General features: G+C 48.0%; 1 protein-coding gene across 4 annotated transcripts in view; it reads left to right on the top strand.

The window, feature by feature from the left end:
* Positions 1-17,664, top strand: part of PLPP4 (phospholipid phosphatase 4) — a 116,748-nt gene that overhangs the window by 58,576 nt on the left and 40,508 nt on the right. For 2 of the 4 annotated variants that reach the window (XM_059173020.1, XM_059173019.1), the window contains exon 5: positions 778-902. The exons of 1 other annotated variant lie outside the window; for it this stretch is intronic. In XM_059173020.1, coding sequence (XP_059029003.1) covers positions 778-902 — 125 coding nt within the window. The remainder of the gene's footprint in view (positions 1-777; positions 903-17,664) is intronic. One more of the 4 variants, XM_059173021.1, reaches the window with a different exon arrangement.

Below are 17,664 nucleotides of genomic sequence, written 5' to 3'. Positions count from 1 at the left end.
TCTTTCTAAACCTTCATTTTTGCACCTGTCAGATGAAGGAAGTCCCGGAGTTGACATAAGAATCACGTAATATGATGGGGGTGCCGTGCTTGGCACTGTGTGTGGTACCTGGTGATGGCTCCATAAGTACCAGCTGTGCCTGCGGGAGGGGGTTCAACCTTGGGCCCCACTTCTGCCCACGCCCCGTGAGGTCTGTGTCCCCAACCTGGGCCAGGGAGGCCAGCCTACCTGGCCGTGCGCTCTGTACCATGGAGCTGAGCTGTTGGGTTCTCGGTCTCAGTGAGGTTAGGTGAGACCCGCTATTCGAAGAGGGGCAACTGACCATCCAAATTCAAGATGTGGGGACCTGAGGATCCTGGAGTCTGGGCTTCTGGAAGCAGCCGCTGAATGCGAGCTGTCGCTGGAGGCAGGAACTACCTTCTCCGTTGGCACCGTGCTTAGGTGCCTCCCATTAGTCCACTCCTCCAGCCCTCACGACCTCCCCTTGGGGCAGGTATTCATCTCCCCTTTTACAGATGTGGAAGCTGAGGCTAGGGGAGGCTATGGAACCTTCCCAAGGTCCGAAAATGAGTGGCAGAGTGAGTTCCAACTCAGAGCTTTCTGACCCAGAAACCTAAGCTTTCCCCAAGATCACTGAGTCTGGAGTGGTGCCGGGGGAGCATTGGTGTGGACAGCAGGAGGAGGAGCTGGGGGCAGCAGGGAAAGGTGGGGATCAGCTGGGGGTTCCTTTGTGATGGCAGCATTTTATATTGAAAATGTCCATGGTGTCTTTTGTAGACCTCGCCCCGATTTCTTTTACCGCTGCTTTCCAGATGGAGTGATGAACTCGGAAATGCACTGCACGGGTGACCCTGACCTGGTGTCCGAGGGCCGCAAAAGCTTCCCCAGCATCCATTCCTCCTGTAAGTTCCGAGGCTGGGATGCCCTTTAATTCCTGGTCATGTCTCCTGGCCACTTCCCTTGGGAGTTTCGGTGGAGAGGAAAGTGCTGGGACACGAGTGTTGAGCACATTTCATGTTTCTTTCCCTGTAGGCTTAGAAACACAAATTCAACAGAAAGTAATAAACCTGGGGATGAGGCTCTATAGAGTTTACAAGATATTGTATATGTTGCTTCTGTGAGCTCAGTGGAGCCTGACATGGGACACTTGGCCCTTTGGCAGGATGATTCAGGAGCTTAACAGGGCAGGGCAATTTACCGTGTTTCCTGGCAACTGGCTTTTCAGCTCCATGTTCCCTCTGGCGTATTCTTTCAGCGATGGTACTGTGTGTATGTACATGTACATACACACAATACATACACGTGTGTGGGTGCACGCCTCACTGTGTAGTCTGGTTATAGATATGTGGGCTGGGACCAGCCTTAGAGCCAAGGCTAAATATTTCGATCAGGTGTAGGGTGTGTAGTGGAGAGGACACAGGTCTTTGTAGTGACAGACCCTGCTCTGCCAGGTCTTAGCTCTGTGACTTACCCACTCTTTCCTCAGCGCCTGTGGTGTACCATGGGAATGATGATGCTTCTATTCCGGCTGGGGTGAGGGTTAAGAGAAGGACTGCTGGTCACTGACATTTGGAGCAGCTGCTATGCCAGGGCGTGTAGGGCATTATCCCATCAAATGTAGTCACTGTGTATGTGAAGTACTCAGGATGCTGCTTTAAATCAGCAGTATGTACCCATATCGTTGTCTGTAACCAGAGCTGAGGTTCCGGAGTGTTCTGGTTCATTCCAGCAGTGTTTTTTGGGTGACTGAGGTGCCAGCGGTGCTAGGTGTTGGGAACACAGAGATGACTAAGACATAGCTTGTGTTCTGGGGACTCTAGAGGCAGTGGCACACTGTATATTTAGGTTGGTGACCCTGGGATCATTGGAAAACTGTGGCCACAGGCGGCCACTTGGGAGAGGCTGTTCTTATGGCCTGAAGTCCTTGATTTCTCACTGGTGTGACATTGTCAGCCATTGGCAGGCCTGTTACCTTGATCTTGTCTGTTTTTTCTAAGTGTGTAAGACATTTCCTGAAAGTGGCTTGATCAAAGAGTCTTTGGATGCCTTTTCCTGCTGTGTTTGTTGAATATTTTTCTCAGAGCCTTTAGAGACTGGAGCCCTATCAACAAGATATTGGGGTGCCAAGCACTCGACGTGAATGACTGTTAATCTGTACAATGGCCTCACCAGGGTGGGTTATCCCCATTTTTAACGTAAGGACAGTGAAGCTCAGACAGACTCTGTAACTTGGTCAAGGACATTTAGTTGAACTTCCTACCAGCCTCTAACTCGATAGTGTCTCAGGGCTTACTGTGATGAAATACAATGAAGTATCCCATGTTCATGTAAATAAATAACTTGTCTGGTTTGTTGGGCTATAGGGAGTTGAATAATGTTCCCCCTAAAGATATGTCCGGGTCCTAACCCACGGAACCTGTGAACGAGACCTTATTTGGAGAATCACCTTCGCAGGTGTAATTGAATTAAGGACCTCAAGATGAGATCATCCCGGTTTTAGGGTGGCCCTAAATCCAATGACAGTCATCCCCATTAGAGAAAGACATAAGAATATTTGAGACACAGAGACATAGGTGAGAAGACCACATAAAGATGGGGGTAGAGATCGGAATGGTACAGCCACAAGCCAAGGAACGTGGAGCCTCCAGATGCTGGAAGGGGCAAAGAACGATCCTCTCCTGGAGCCCTCAGAGGGAGCATGACCCTGCCCACACCTGGATTTCAGACTCCTGGGCTCCCAATCTCTCTGTTGTCTTAGGGCATGTTTTGTCCTCCCAGAGGCTCAGTGCCAAGCTTGAAGGGGCTTCCAAAGCTCAAAGCTGAAAGAAGTTGAAATCCTAAACGCTGGCTTTTAGATGGTTGACTGAGGCCTACTAGCACAGTTCAGTGTCCAGTGCTGCATTTGACCTTGGGCTGGAAACAGCTGTCGTGTGAGTAACTTAGCCCAGAAGACTGCTGGTCCTGGAGAGTAGAGCCCAGGCCCCACAGAAGGGTTCCTTGTGGAAGCACACCTTCCCTATCAGATCGTTTTCTGAGGGCTACCTGCCAGCTGCCACGTCAAGTGCGTGGCTCATGTCCTATCTGTACTCCACCAGCTTTTGGACAGAGGCTGTTACTAGCTTCTGCTTAAGACACTGTTTAAAATGTTATGTATTTTTACTACTTGGCAGACATGGAATTCTACCCAGCCTCTAGGCTTCGATGAGAGTATTTTTATCTGTTCTCTTTCTTTGTTGTGACAGGTCAGTGATTGCCTTACAGGGAGCTGTGACATCCACTTAGAAAAGCCATCAGGGCTGTTGTTTGGATTTTGTGGCTACCAGGAAGTGGTTGGCATGACTCTTGGCTCCTGGAGGAGGTGCTGGACTCCGCAGATGACTTTAGTGGACCCCTGTGGTGATACACACACTCCTTCTCCCTTCAGTCAGATCAGCTTTGTAGGTTGCGCAGGAGTGAGTGGGCACAGGCATTCTGGGCCACAGGATCTCCGAAGATGAATTCCTCATGCTCAAGAATCACAGGCTTGCTTTGTAGATAACCGGTGACAGGAAGGTAGTCGATGTCTACATACCATCCTGCAGAGAAATTGGTTTTCTTTGAACCTAAGAACCAACACTGGTTTCTTTTAGAAACAGAAGATCTTGTGTTTAATTGACCAGAAGCAGCCAAACAGCGCTCTACTAACGTGCTCAGGTGGCTTCCAGCCCTCCAACGGCCATCTTGTGGTACTTGCTCCGTAAGGAGTCCCAGGCCTCCTTTGTAGGAAAAATAGAGTCACCGTTTCAAAGAGCAAGTGGCTTCCTCCAGAAACCAAGAAGTTACCAGAAACTTGGGATTTATTTTTTTATTGTTTTTGAAGATTTATTTTGGACAGAGAGAGTGTGTGTGCATGAGTAGGGAGAGGAGCAGAGGGAGAGAGAGAGAGAGAAATCTCGGGCAGGCTCCCTGCTGGGCGCAGAGCCTGACACAGGGCTTCATCTCATGACCCTGAGTTTGTGACCAGAGCCGAAACCCAGAGTCAGACACTCAACCCACTGAGCCACCCAGGTGTCCCCAGAAACTTGGGATTTAAAGCAGAGAAAGGCAATATAGCTTTAAAGCAGGGATATTCTGAAAATATCTGCAGTCTTGGGCTTTTTGATCGGGCATTATTTCACATTCTAGAAAGAGGATAGCTTTCAGAGAGAAGAATAGAAAGTAAGTGTTCTTGAGCATTTATTCTTGTAGGTATGGGGTTGGTAGTCCGGGAGGGTGCAGGACGGCCAGACATGGCCAAGTCCTCTTTAGGGCAAGGATGAATACCGGTTACATAACCACAGTGGTCCAGAACTGGGGACTAGGAATTCCAAGGAGGGGACAGGAAGAGCTTTGGGAGGAAAAGCACTTTCTCCTATCATTTCCTAGGAGAGGATATATGAGCTACAATGTTTTGAGATACTTATGTTTGAAGTGTCTTTTTTTCCATTCTTTTGCTGGATGCAGAATTCTAGGTAGAAAAATCATTGTGGCTCAGGATTCTCATTTAGAGAGTGTTTGAGAGAAGCCCTGTAGCATTCCTTTCCTTGATTTTATTTTTCTCTCTCTGGAACCTCTTAGAATCTTCTCTCTGTCTCTGGCCATCTGAAGTTCCACAGTCATGTACCTTACTGGGATTCTTATTTAAGCTGGAAGCACTAAGCTAACAGGGTCGAGCTCATTAATTAAGCTTCACTGAAGGATGAATGGGGGAGTGAGCCAGGTTTTCTCTGTTTGACCCCGAGTGTTAGCATCTGGCCTTTTCTTTGAGGTTATTTCTTTCCCCAGCGGAGGCTCCCTAGGCTCTTGGCAGGTGGACCTGCACCTGGCATTCTGGAAGCTGGGCTGGGAGGCTGGGGTTCTTGTAGGTCACCTTGCGGACTAAGCCTTCACCCTCGCTTCTGTCTTGTTCCTCAGCCCTGGGCTCTACTTGCCTGCTTTTCCAAAAGTGCGGAGCCTCACATCGTTTAACCTTTTATTTTTAAGAATCAGGGAGGTGGCAGTTTTCTTCCTGGTTTGTAGGATGGGTGTAGAGCTTGACTGGTCATAATAGAGACTTCCCACCTGGTTCTCATCTCCATCCCCTGCCTTCCCCTCTCAATCTGCAGTTCCCAGGGCCTCCGGCTCAGAGCTTTGCAGGCCCCCCGCTGGTGAATAAGGGACCTCCCACTTCCCATCAGCACCAGCCTCGGCAGGCTTTAGACTCCCCTTTTCTGGCTCTGGGAGGTATCCTCTCTGCCAGCTGCTTACCTTGGCATTCGTTGTGGTGTGGACTCCAGGTGCTTCTAGCTTCATCTGAGGTAGAATGTGTGGTCCTGTTTGCATCAGTCACGTTTCTACAGAGAAACAGAACCGACAAAGAGTATGTGTGCGGGGGGAGGGGGGGCAGAGGAGAGGAAGAAAAGGGAGCAGTTATTTTGAGGAATTGGTTTGCATGGTTTTGGGGGCTGGCCAGTCTGAAATGTGTAGGGTCAGCCCGCGGGCTGGAAGCTCAGGTGATGGGCAATATTATAGTCTTGAATTTGAAGTGGGCAGAGCCAGTCAACAGGCTGGAGAGTCAGGCAGGATTTCCATGCTGCTGTCTTTTGAGGTAGAATTTTATTTGGGAAACCTCAGTCTTTTCTCTGAAGGTCTTCCATTGATTGGGCAAGGCCCAGCCCAGCTGGGGAGTGTGAGTGAAGCTCCTTCAAGTCCACTGATTGGGAGTGTTCATCACATCTAAAAATACCTTCCCAGCGACATCTAGACTGATGTTGACAGAACAACTGGGCACCAGGGTCTGTCCCTGATGACACGTAAAATTAGCTGTCTCACTGTTGTTCTTTCCTCCTTCTGACATTTAAAAATCCGAAACACCACCAAAACGCTCAAATACCTCAGTTACAGATATACCGCATGTCAGAAGGTTCTCGATCAGCCTCAGTGTTACTCTGATAATAGAGTCCTTGAGAGTGGAGTGCGCCCACTATGGCATCTTTGTAGGCTGAACGTCTGGGAGTTTGCTTTCCCTGAACAAATCTGAATGCATTTTAAGTATGGATTGCGAAATGATCTCAGGGTCCCATGTATGCTAACTGGCCAGGTGTGACTCCACGAAGCATGAATATTCAGGATTATAAACCAGCTGGTTCTTCAAATGTTAGGCGAGTCTTTGCATAAAGACACAGGAAAAGGAAAACAGGAAATTCTAAGATTCATTTCTTTTGCACCATTGAGTTAACTGGAATTACCATCCAGGGGTTTTGCTGGGTGGGTTTGAGTAGATGAGAAACTTGAAAAATGCCCCTTTCTCTTCTTTTAGAAACGGTCTATAATGGCAGGGCTGCTGAGGTCATTGTTCTGGCCAGGACCGACCCATGGTCATGTGTCTGAGGTCAGCTCAACTTGTGTGGTTTCCATTAGAACTTAAAGGAAAGCTTCCGGCATGTCGAGGGACAGCCTCAGACCCAGCAAGAGCCCCTCATGGCTTTTTCCCTACATTTGTATTCTCCTACATCTCAAGCTTTGAAGGCAATTTCGAAGGTTCTGGGAAGTAACGGCTTCATCTGCCACATCTTTCTCAAGCAGAGGAAGACTCCCCTTTCTCTAGGGATGTTAGACGCAGGGAGGGAATGATTGCTGTCAGGAGGACGCTAGACCTCTTCATGGGAGAGGTTTCTTAATCTCTCTTCCATTACTACTCCTCCTCCTGGTTTCAGATCGTTCTCCCACGAATTCCTCCTTTCTACTGTGAGAGTTTAATGCCACCAATATTCTGTCTGTGTATGTACCACGGCCCTTTTTGGGGGGGCCACCAGCAATGATAATCCCTAAGACTTTTTCATCTCCCCAGGAGCCAGTTTTTATTCCCTTGGCGGGGGGTAGTGCTGTCCTGGTTGAGGATGCCTGGTTTGGGTGGGAGTTATCAACTTTACAGTTTTACCCACCGGGAGACTTTCGGGAATGTCTGAAGAAAGTAGTTTTCACAAGTCAGTGGCAGGGTTGGGGGGACGGACCGAGAACGTCAAGTACACAGAGGTCACCCGTGCTGCTAGACATCAAGACACAGGCCCCATGAGGTCACCCGTGCTGCTAGACATCAAGACACGGGCCCCATGAGGTCACCCGTGCTGCTAGACATCAAGACACGGGCCCCACGACACAGACTTAGGTTGGTCCCGATGTCAGTAGTGTCTGGGCTGAGAAACCCTCGTCTCAGGGAATTAGGTAGACGTGTGGCAGAAGTCAGTCACTCACATGTGAAATTTGTCCCCTTTCCAAGGTCCCGGTCTGACTGAGTAAGATAGGTTGAGAAATGGGCACTGTATTAATGAATTCAAAATACTCTCCCCCTAAAACTCGACCCACTATTTGATTTCTATTTAAAAAGAAAAAAAAAAAAAGGGAGGGTAAGAGGGAAAGCTAGATACAAGCTGAATGCCTTTTTCTTTCTTTCTTTCTTTCTTTGCTTTTTTAAAAAAAAGATCTTATTTTTATTTATTTGACACAGAGAGAGAGAGACAGTGAGAGAGGGAACACAAGCAGGGTGAGTGGGAGAGGGAGAAGCAGGCTCCCTCAGAGCAGGAAACCAGATTTGGGGCTTGACCCCAGGACCCTGGGATCATGATCCGAGCCGAACACAGGTGCTCAATGATTGAGCCATCCAGACACCCCTCTTTTTTCACTTTTTATGATACAAAAGTTCAGACCTATAACAGAGGACAAATTGACTGAATACCCACGGCCCCGGCATGAGGTCCTGCTCTTCTCGCTTTCTGCTTTTCTTTGTCCATTTCCTACCACATTCAGTACTAATGATACTTTGGAAGAAATTATTTTAGTAATTTAAGGTAAAATTTATATCACAGTGCTAAGTCATCGCCATTCAGTTCCGACAGGTGCACCTATCATGTCACCCTATTCCTGCGTCGATATAGAATATTTCCACAAACCTAGAAAGCAAGTTTGTTTACGTCCCTTTTCGTCCATCGTCATTCCCTCAGGATAGCCGCTGCAGGTTTTGTGTTTTTGTTTTAGTTTTTAAACTTCTGATTTGTTTTGCCTATTTCAAGACTTCATATAATTGGAATCGTGCGGTATATATATCCTTTTCTTGGCTGGCAGCTTTTGCTCAATATAATGTCTTGAAATTCCTCAGGTTGTCATGAGTATCAGTAATTTCTTTTTTAAAGATTTTATTTATTTATTTGACACACAGAGATCGCAGGTAGGCAGAGAGGCAGGCAGAGAGAGAGAGAGGAAGAGAAGCAGGCTCCCTGCCGAGCAGAGAGCCCGATGTGGGGCTCGATCCCAGGACCCTGGGATCATGACCTAAGCCGAAGGCAGAGGCTTTAACCCACTGAGCCACCTGGGAGTCCCCAGTAATTTCTTTTTATTGCTGAGGGAAGAGAAGGAGGGAGCCCTGTGTTCTGGGCTGTTCCTGCCTAGAGTGGCGTTTTCTATCATACTAGGGTTCGAGTGAGGAGGAAGGAACAGGTCAGGTTCAAATGCCGCAGATTCTTGCTGTTCTTGCTGAGTTTTAGTGCATTTTCTTGAGTAAATATTTATTTAGTTTTTGTATATTCTTGGGACCATCCACAGACTTAAAAAGTTTTTTAAAAAATAATTTTCTTCTGTTTCGCTTGGTAGTGGGTCCACACAGGTCCTCACATTGCCATCCTAGAAGTGGAATTACCTTATGTCAGTTTTAATCACATTTTCAAGGAACTTATACCTTTCATCTAGGTTGTTGGATGTATTAGGATAAAGTTGTTTATAATATTTTGCTCTTGACTTTTTTGATGTCTGTACGAGCAGTGATGACAACCCTCTTCCGTTTCTGTTATAGTAATTTGTATTTTCTCTATGTTTTTCTTGATTAATTATATGTTGGGCTTATCAATTTTATTAATCCTTCCAAAGAACCAACTTTTCTGTTTGTTTATTTTCTCTGTTTTTGTCTCTTTTTCACATCTTTGATTTCGGCTCTTGTTTGTATTATTCCTTATTTTTAATTTTTGCTTAATTTTCTCATAATTTTCTAATTTCCTAAGTTGGAAATTTAAATCATACTTGTTTAAGACTTTTCCTTTCTAACTTAAGCATTTACAGCTATAGATTTCCCTTAAGCTCTGTGTTAGCGGTGCCCCCACAATTTGGAGTATTGTATTTTTTATTGCTGTTATGCTCAAAATATTTTCTAACTGCCCTTGTTTTTTGTTCTTTGATCTTTGACTCTGTCTTTGACCTTTTTTATTTAGAAATGACTTTTTCACTTTCCAAATGACTTTTCTAGTTTAAGTCTTAACTTTTTCTGGTTTAAGTCTTAACTTCATTTTATTATGAACAGAAAACATGTTGAGTATTTAAAAATTTATTGAGGTTTGTTTTATTCCCTACTGAAAACTTTTTCTTAAGGAACTTTCCATGCACACCTGAAAACGTATTTATTTGTGCACATGTTAAGTATGTCCTTCCATATGTGTCCATTAAGTTACCATGGTGTCGTTCGAAAATTTTTGATCCTTGCTTTTATTCTTTTTGTCTCGGTGTTCTCTAAGAATTCTCAGTGTTACTAAGAATATGGTGTGAAGCTCTTCAACTAGGACAATAGAGTCATCTGTTTCTTCTTCTAATTTTACTGGGTTTTGCTTCGTATATTTAAGAGGTTTGTTTATAGGCACATACAGATTGATTGTTGTGGATTCTTGGTATTTTGACTCTTTAATCATTAGGAAATGTCCTCTGTTCCTCATCCTACCTCTTCCCATATTATGTAATGACTTCTTATAGGTGCAGGGCTCTTGGGTCTATCAACTGTGAAAAAAATTTTATAATAGATACCTTGTTCTTAGCCCTTGGAGAGGGAATAGACTTGAATTGTAAAGGAATTATTCAATAGACACCTCTTTTGTGTGGGCTCCTTTTATCTTTATATCAAACCATTGACTCTTAACACAGTCTTCTGAATATGGGCCCAGAGACCATTCAAGATGGTAGTTGGATTCCAAAAATAGAAATTCAAATCATCACATATCCTCTGTAATGGATATCTTTCAGATATGTGTGTATGGATGGAAAGAGACAAAGAGAAAGGGAAAGAAAGAAAAAAGGAAAGAAATCAATCAACCAGTTGATCATGAACCAACACTGTTCCACAATCCCCATCTCTGGAAATTGTCCCATTTCTGAGTGGATACCCTTCCTTAGATGGGGCCCTGCCATGGAAACATTACCTTCAGAACCACCAGCGTTTTTCTTTGTGTCTTCTCAGATTCACATCTAGCATGCATATCCTTACTACCAGTGTGTTTTCTCTTCCCTTCTGGGTAGAACTCATAAAAGTATGTAAGTTATTCCTGTGGGGGTTTCCACAGCAAAGTTTTCAATCCAGTTTTGCTTCCTATGTCTCCCGGTGGGTCTGGGGGCTGCCTCTCCTACCTCTGTTGGCATCTTCTTGGGAAATGCAAAGTCATTTGAATGTTAGCTGGAGCCAACTTAATTAAGAAGTGAAGTCTGCCGAAGGAAAATGAAACAGGATGATTCTCCAGCCAAGTCTGGGCAGCCTTCGGATGATTCAAACCAGCACTTCTTTGCTCCCATCAGTCTCTGGAGTCTGCTAATTAGTGCTAAATAGCACCTTCCTTCTGGGAGTGGATTCAGCTCTGGGGATCTGGAAGCAGGAAAAGCATTTCAAGCTTTTGAAGAGTATGACATTCTAGAAAGATGATGTCAGGACACACCAGAACTTCAAACTCTTCAGTGGCTTCCCAGGCACCTAAAGGATAATCCAGGCCCGGATGATGCTCTGGCCCCGGCAGCCTCTTCAGTTTCACGTCCTTCACCCTCTCCCAGCCTCACTTCCCGTGGTCTAGCTGCTCTGTCCTTTGGATGACCTGCAAACAGCTGTCATTTATTGAACACACAAAATGTGTCAGGTTCTGCATTAACAGCTTTAAAGGACTTATCCCGTTGAATCCCCACAACATACCTATGAGGTCAGCACTCTCATTTGTCCTCTTATGCAGATGAGGAAACTGGAAGTAATGAGTAATGAGGAGGAAAATGATTGGCCTCCACACCACACAGCCTGCGTGTCACAGGGCTGGCATTTATACTCAGAGTGTCTGACTTCAGAGCCAACTTTTTTTTTTTTTTAAGATTTATTTATTTGAGAGAGATAGAGAGAGAGCATGAAAGGGGGGAGGGGCAGAGGGAGAGAGAATCTTAAGCAAACTCCCCACTGAACGTGGGGCCCTATGTGGGGCTCCATCTCACAACCCTGAGATCATGATCTGAGCCAAAATCAAGGATTGAACACTCAACCAACTGAGCCCCCCAGGTGCCCCTAGACCCCAACTTTTGACAGCTCCCTCCAAATGAGACATTCTTTCCTTTCTGGGCATTTGCACTTGCCCTGCCCTCACTTCTCAGACCCTGTCAGAAGCCTGCCCACCTTCCTCCAGCACTCACGGTGCCATGCATACCCATCCAGTTCTCAGCCGCCAGCCCCTGCTTCTCTCTGCCTGTAGGCGACTGGGTGTGCCAGGAAGGAACGTGCACCTGTGCCCTCCAGCAGCCCTCAGCCGCTGACTCACACGCTGGTGTAAAACTGTCCTGGCTCCCTTGCCCCGTAGGTGGACCAGGGCCAGAGGGTGGATTTTACTGTCTCCTAGAGCCCCAGCAGGAGTGGGCTCCTGCCTCCCAGAGTGGTAACCTGTGTTAACAATGTCATCCATCTATGGCTTCCTTCCCATCCAGGTCTTTCTTCCCCACTGGTGTTTTCTTGAATCATCTTCCTAACAGACAACTTGCACTTGAATCCACCTCAGGATCTCATCCTGAGGGAACCCAAAGGAAGACATTACCCTGGCTAACTCTCATGACTTCCTTGAGTTTCAGCGTCTATGTGGCCTTAGGAAAGCAGCCATCCTGAACACCCCAGATGCTCTAGCCACCGTTTTTTGTTGTAGCACTTAGTTGTGTCTGTACGCAACCTGGTGGTTTCCTTGTTTTTCTCTACTCCTGCTCTGTGAGGGCAGGAGCCTTGATCCTCTCCAGCACTGATGTGTCCCAGGGCCCAGTACTGTGAATGCTCAGGATTGGTGCCCCAAATAGTTACTGAACTAACCAATCTATTGTCTTAACTGAATAAAGCTTTAACGGAAGCCATGTAGATGCTACAAATGTGTGAGCAAGACCCCAAATTCATCATCGATGCCAAGTCCCCAGAATACCCCACACTTTCCTTTGTTTAGAGTGAGAGAGACCTGAGCTGTTAGGGTCAGGTGCTCAGCTGTCCTGCCCCCCAGCTGTGAAGTCTAGCAGCAAACCCTTGACCGCTCAGTTTTCCCCTTGACTCGTAGAACATGAAGGGGTAGGGGCGGGATAGGATGGCATAGCTTACTTTGATTTTTGAGGCTCTGTGGTTCTCCCTTGGTGTCATCAGCTTTCTGAGAGGGTTCAGCTTCTCTGCCAGAGAAATTCTTGTGAGATTGAAGGGGCTAAAGGTGGGGAAGCACCTTGCATGGCGGCCGGCTCGTAGTCGTAGTCCGCCTCCTCCGATGGAGCTGGGAATCTTGCTAATGACCGGGAAGACCACTTGTGTCACTGGCGTCTGGAAGCCTGAGCAGGACCTGGGGACTTTGGTGCGTATTGAGGGGGGAGACAAGTTAACTTTAGTTCAGAGTGTTGGCACTCACGACTCCTTTTTTTTTTCCCCTAATAAGTAGACATTCAGAGGTTAAACGTGTTTGGGGAGCCTCTTCGTGCCTGTTTCTACCAGTAAATGGACTCGGTTTCAGGCTACAGCTTGTTCTTTTCCATAGGATTATTTCCCTTTGTTTTTGAGTTATGAGGAGCTCTGCAATATTTCATCGAGAAGGAAGGAAGAAAAGAAAGAAAGAAAGGAAATATTCTTTTTTAATATTTTGTTTATTTGATAGAGAGGGAGAAGCAAGTAAGGGGAGAGGCAGGCAGAGAGAGAGAGAGAGGGAAGCAGACTCCCCGCTGAGCAGAGAGCCCGATGCGGGGCTCAATCCTAGGACCCTGAGATCATGACCTGAGCCAAAGGCAGAGGCTTAATCGACTGAGCCACACAGGCACCCCAAAAGGGAATATTCTTGAGAGCCTCTGCCCGAACCTCTCCACATCCCATGGTGATTAGTAACCTTGTAAAAAATATGGATATTTCTGTCCTTTACGAATATAGCCTTTTGGTCTAATGTTCGTATATTTTGCCTGGGTATTACTTATCATACCTTACAACTAAAACAAGCTTCCATTTATTTCCTTCTGGAAAAGAAAAGTGACAGGCATTTGCTGACTCTGGCTAGAGTGGGGAAGCCTCATGAGCAGCTGCCCGTCCCTCCCTGTTCCTCCCCACGGCTTGGTGCCACGGCCCCAGGGTTTGTCTCCTCCTGCTGTTGAACCTGCTGTCCTAGCTGTTGTGACAGGTGACATTGGGGACTTTGTCACCACATCTAAGGGAAACCTTCCAGGACTCTCTAAATGCTTTATAAAGTATTTACTCATTTCTGTCATGAGTCAGTCATTTAGTGCCTACGCTTTGATTGGACACCGAGTTCGTGCCAGGCCTGTGCGTGGTGCAGGAAGAGATGATGGGGGGTAAGACAGACCCAGTCCCTGTTGTGGCGGAGTTCAAGGCCAGGGCCTCTGTGAGCCCACAGGGTACTTGTGTCACCGAGGAGAACGAGTCTCTTTCGGCAGATGCAACACCAGGTACAGGGTGTAGAGGGCAGAGAGCAGCCTACCCTTGTGGCGGGGCGCTCCGGAGCCATGAGCATCCCCAACAGCCATTCCTGATAGCCCCGATGGACAGCACTGGCCATTAAACAAAAGGCCATTTAATGACACTCCTGACACACTGGGAGTAAAAATATATAATAGCTGGCAATTAAAGTGGTGTCTCTTACATAATCAGAGGCGTCTGGGACGGTTCATGTTAGGGGAAGTGTGGGGCAAGATCCGAGAAAGAGGGGGTGAGAACATTTCTTACCGGAAAGACCCTGAACTCATCTGTCCCTTGTCACGACGCGTGTGGAGGAGAGGGCCATGGGTTAGCTGCAGATAGGGAAGAGGGCCAGCACGTGTAGATCATTTTATGACTTTCGGATTCCCACTCAGAGTTCCGGGCATTCATTTATTTCCTCTTTCTCCATATGTTTGTAGCTACATATTGTTGGATGTCAAGAGTGCCATTTTAAGAGCTAGCCTGGCACTAAAAATGGCCTATTTGTTTTTGTAATCATTGGATTGCTCCACATAAATAAACACTTGCACGTTTAGCATTTCTGTATTGACTATGGTAGAGAAGAATGATTTTCAGACCCCGACAGACCCGAGTTTGGCCTGGCTCCAGTCCCCACAGTGTCGCGCAGATCATTTCAAGACTGTGTGTCTCAGTTCACGTATCTGTAGATAGAGTCCCAATTCCTACCTTTCAAGGGGTGTGTGGGGGGGCGTGAAATGAGATCCTTTATTGCCATTCCCCCTTGAACTCTGATTCTGGGGAAGATCGGAGAAGTCTGGTCTCTGTCCCCTTTGGCAGATGAGAAAACAAGGGAAAAACAGAATCCTCTGTCCCCACACCAGGTGTCCGCTCGAATGTGTCGGCTCCTAAGGCAGCCGTGACCGGACCGGACCGGTGCGGACCAGACCTGCGAATGGACCTCCGAGGTTTATTTCCCTACCACAAGGAACGGGTCTGACGATTATATGATGTGTGACTTCTTTCCTGGCATACATGTTGCTGTGAGAGCCGTGTGATAAATTCAGTCAACGCAGGCCTTTTGTGTTGGTTCTGATGTTTACACCTACAGTATTAATTTGATCCTAAGTATAGATCTACATGCTTCAAAAACACAGTGTCTTACAATTTTTGAAAAGAAAGTAAAACATTAAAAAAAAAAATCATTCCCCGGGGCGCCTGGGTGGCTCAGTGGGTTGAGCCGCTGCCTTCGGCTCAGGTCACGATCTCAGGGTCCTGGGATCGAGTCCCACGTCGGGCTCTCTGCTCAGCGGGGAGCCTGCTTCCTCCTCTCTCTCTCTCTCTCTCTCTCTGCCTGCCTCTCTGCCTACTTGTGATCTCTCTGTCAAATAAATAAATAAAATCTTTAAAAAAAAAAATCATTCCCCAATTATGGTCTGCATTTACGAATGGCGATGTGCCATTTTTGAACTATTCTTGAAAGCTGTCCTGTGCTTCGGAGAGCCTCTCTCGAGCTGGGCTAGGGGACGTGGCACAACATGGCACCCTGGCCTGCCAGCCTTGGGCGTGGAGGTGGGGAGGCCTGCTGGAGAAGTTCATTTCCAAGAACATCAGTTAATGCACACCTAGAAAGGTCACAGAGGTGGGGACACCCAGAGTGAGGTCTGTCTGTGGGTCCGCCACCATGGGCCCAGACACAAACTGCTGGAGTCACTGCCTGACCTTAGATGGCCCAGTTGAAAGTCATTATGCTGTTTCCTTCATTGTGTTGCTCACTAGAGGTGGAGAAAGCCCAGGAAGAGAATGATCAATCCATTTGTTAAGTGAGTAACATAGTTTATCAAGGCGGTTGCTAGAGATGCAAAGGTAGCCTCTGGGTCCAGCTGGGCCGGTTGTCCACAAAACTGAAAGGCAACATGAGAACCACTGCTCCCTGAGCCTCCCCCAGTCTGTTTGGGAGGTGGGATTCGGAGTAGCATGGGGGTGATGACTTGAGTCTGTGGCAGAGGAGCTGGCTGCCCATGCCAGGAAAGAAGGTGCCCCTGAAGGGCTTTGGCCAACGATGGGGAGCCGTGTGAACCTCAGCAAGAAGTGATTTTGTGCAAGTCTGCTCGGTTTCTGCATCTAGCAGGCGCATGCATTCCTTAGCTGGTGCCGAGAAGTTGGCCAGTAAAAGCTTTCCATGCGGTGACAGCCACCCCAAACCCACAGTCGTATGACCGCCGATGCCACTCCCTCCTTGTCTCGGTCATTTGGAACCGTCAGACACCTGCTTGCTGGTAAATGATGACCTCATTTTCCAAAGTCGTCAAAAATTCTCTCGGACATGTGCCACGCTCACTCAGATGGAGTTTTTCTTCTCCTGGGGCACTCCGCATGCTTTTATCTTAAGTGAGGCTGCTACAGGAATTCTGTCCCCAGATGATATGAATTGTAGGAGGAGGTGAGGAGGCTCGCTTGCCTCTCCACAGCTTCCAGCATCTCTGGGACATGGGACAAGCGTGGGTGTGGGCGTCAGGGCTGGGCCCCCTTGCTGGGGACAGGCGTGAGGAGGAGCTGGGGGACCCATTGGCCCCAGGGGTGCCCTCTGCGAGCTGAGTGAGTAATGTCACAGAGTTGCAGAAACCTGGAGGCCCCAGGGACACCCAGGGGATTGGAGTCCGTGTCTGAGCACCATCAGCTTCCAGATCCTTCTTGTCTGAGCAGCCCTGGGCTTGTGTGTAGATGGTAAGGCAGAGCTCAGGTGATCCTGCCACCGACCGTTATAGCTATTGGCCATGGGGTGCTCTGCCTGGGTGGTCAGCCTGTGGTCGCCTACCAGTTCCTGTGGTCGGAAGGGCCAGAGCCTGCGAGGCCCCTGAGACCCAGAGGTGGGTCCCCGGATGTTGTCTCTTCCCCTCCCTCTGCCCTGGAAGGGGCCGTGTGGCATAAAGGTGTCTGGATAGAGGCATGGCTGTCCTCCAGTGTTTCATTTCTAACTCCTGCCCAAGAAGGAGCTATCGGCCTGGATGCTGCCCCTTCCCCGGCCCCCAAATGCCCCTCTTGGCCTTCCTTCTTCTGTTCCCTCCCCAATGCTGGCACCAGAAGCACTAAATGCTCCTCATGGCAGCGCCTTGAGAACGTGGGGACCTGTGTCACCCACGGTCACTCACCAGTTTCTGTAGGAATTTCTTGGGGAAGTTTCTTCTGGGGTTCTTCCCAAACCTTGCTTGAACCCGCGTGAGTGTCTTCTCTGATTAGGGTTCTCCAGAGAAGCAAAACCAAGAGTGTGTATGTATAATGAGGATTGGCTTATGTGATTATGGGGTGTGAGGGGTCCCGCGATCTGCCGTCTACACGCAGCAGACGTGGGACAGCTGGCCACGTGCAGTCTGGTCTGAGCTGGAAGGCCTGAGAACCAGGAGCTCTGATGGTGTGCAGCCTGGTCCGAGGGAAGGAGAGAACAGACGTCCCCGCTCCAGCTGTCAGCCAGAGAGGAAAGTCCCCTCTTCCTCTACCTTTTGTTCTCTCAGACCCTCAGATTGGATGATGCCTGTGCCCGCTGAGGAGGGCTAGTTTGGAAGCCGCCTCACAGACGTTCTCACGAGTAGTGTTCAGCCAGATATCAAGGCTCCCTGTGATTCTGCCAAGTTGACCCACAATATTAGCCACCAGGCTCTCCTGCTCACTTTGGGGGAGAGCACGCCCCTCTCCTTTCCAGCACGTACCCTTCCAGCCAAGCAGTCTCAGACCCCCACAGCTGCTGCCCTAGCCTATGGCTCACTGTCTTCCCCTCCAAGTCATGCCTTCCTGGCTCTTCCCATATTCCCCTTTCAGCCCTGCCTGGCACAGAGTAGGGCTGAGAAAGTGAGTGCACAGCCTGCTGCCCCATCTTTCAAGGCCGGACTCATTTTCCCAGGTCTTCCTGCAAGCCAGCTGTGGTGATGAAGTCCCTCATTCCC

This window comes from Mustela lutreola, chromosome 4 (assembly GCF_030435805.1).
Source record: "Mustela lutreola isolate mMusLut2 chromosome 4, mMusLut2.pri, whole genome shotgun sequence".
Taxonomy (NCBI): Eukaryota; Metazoa; Chordata; class Mammalia; order Carnivora; family Mustelidae; genus Mustela; species Mustela lutreola.
This window is presented reverse-complemented; position numbering and strand designations above follow the sequence as displayed.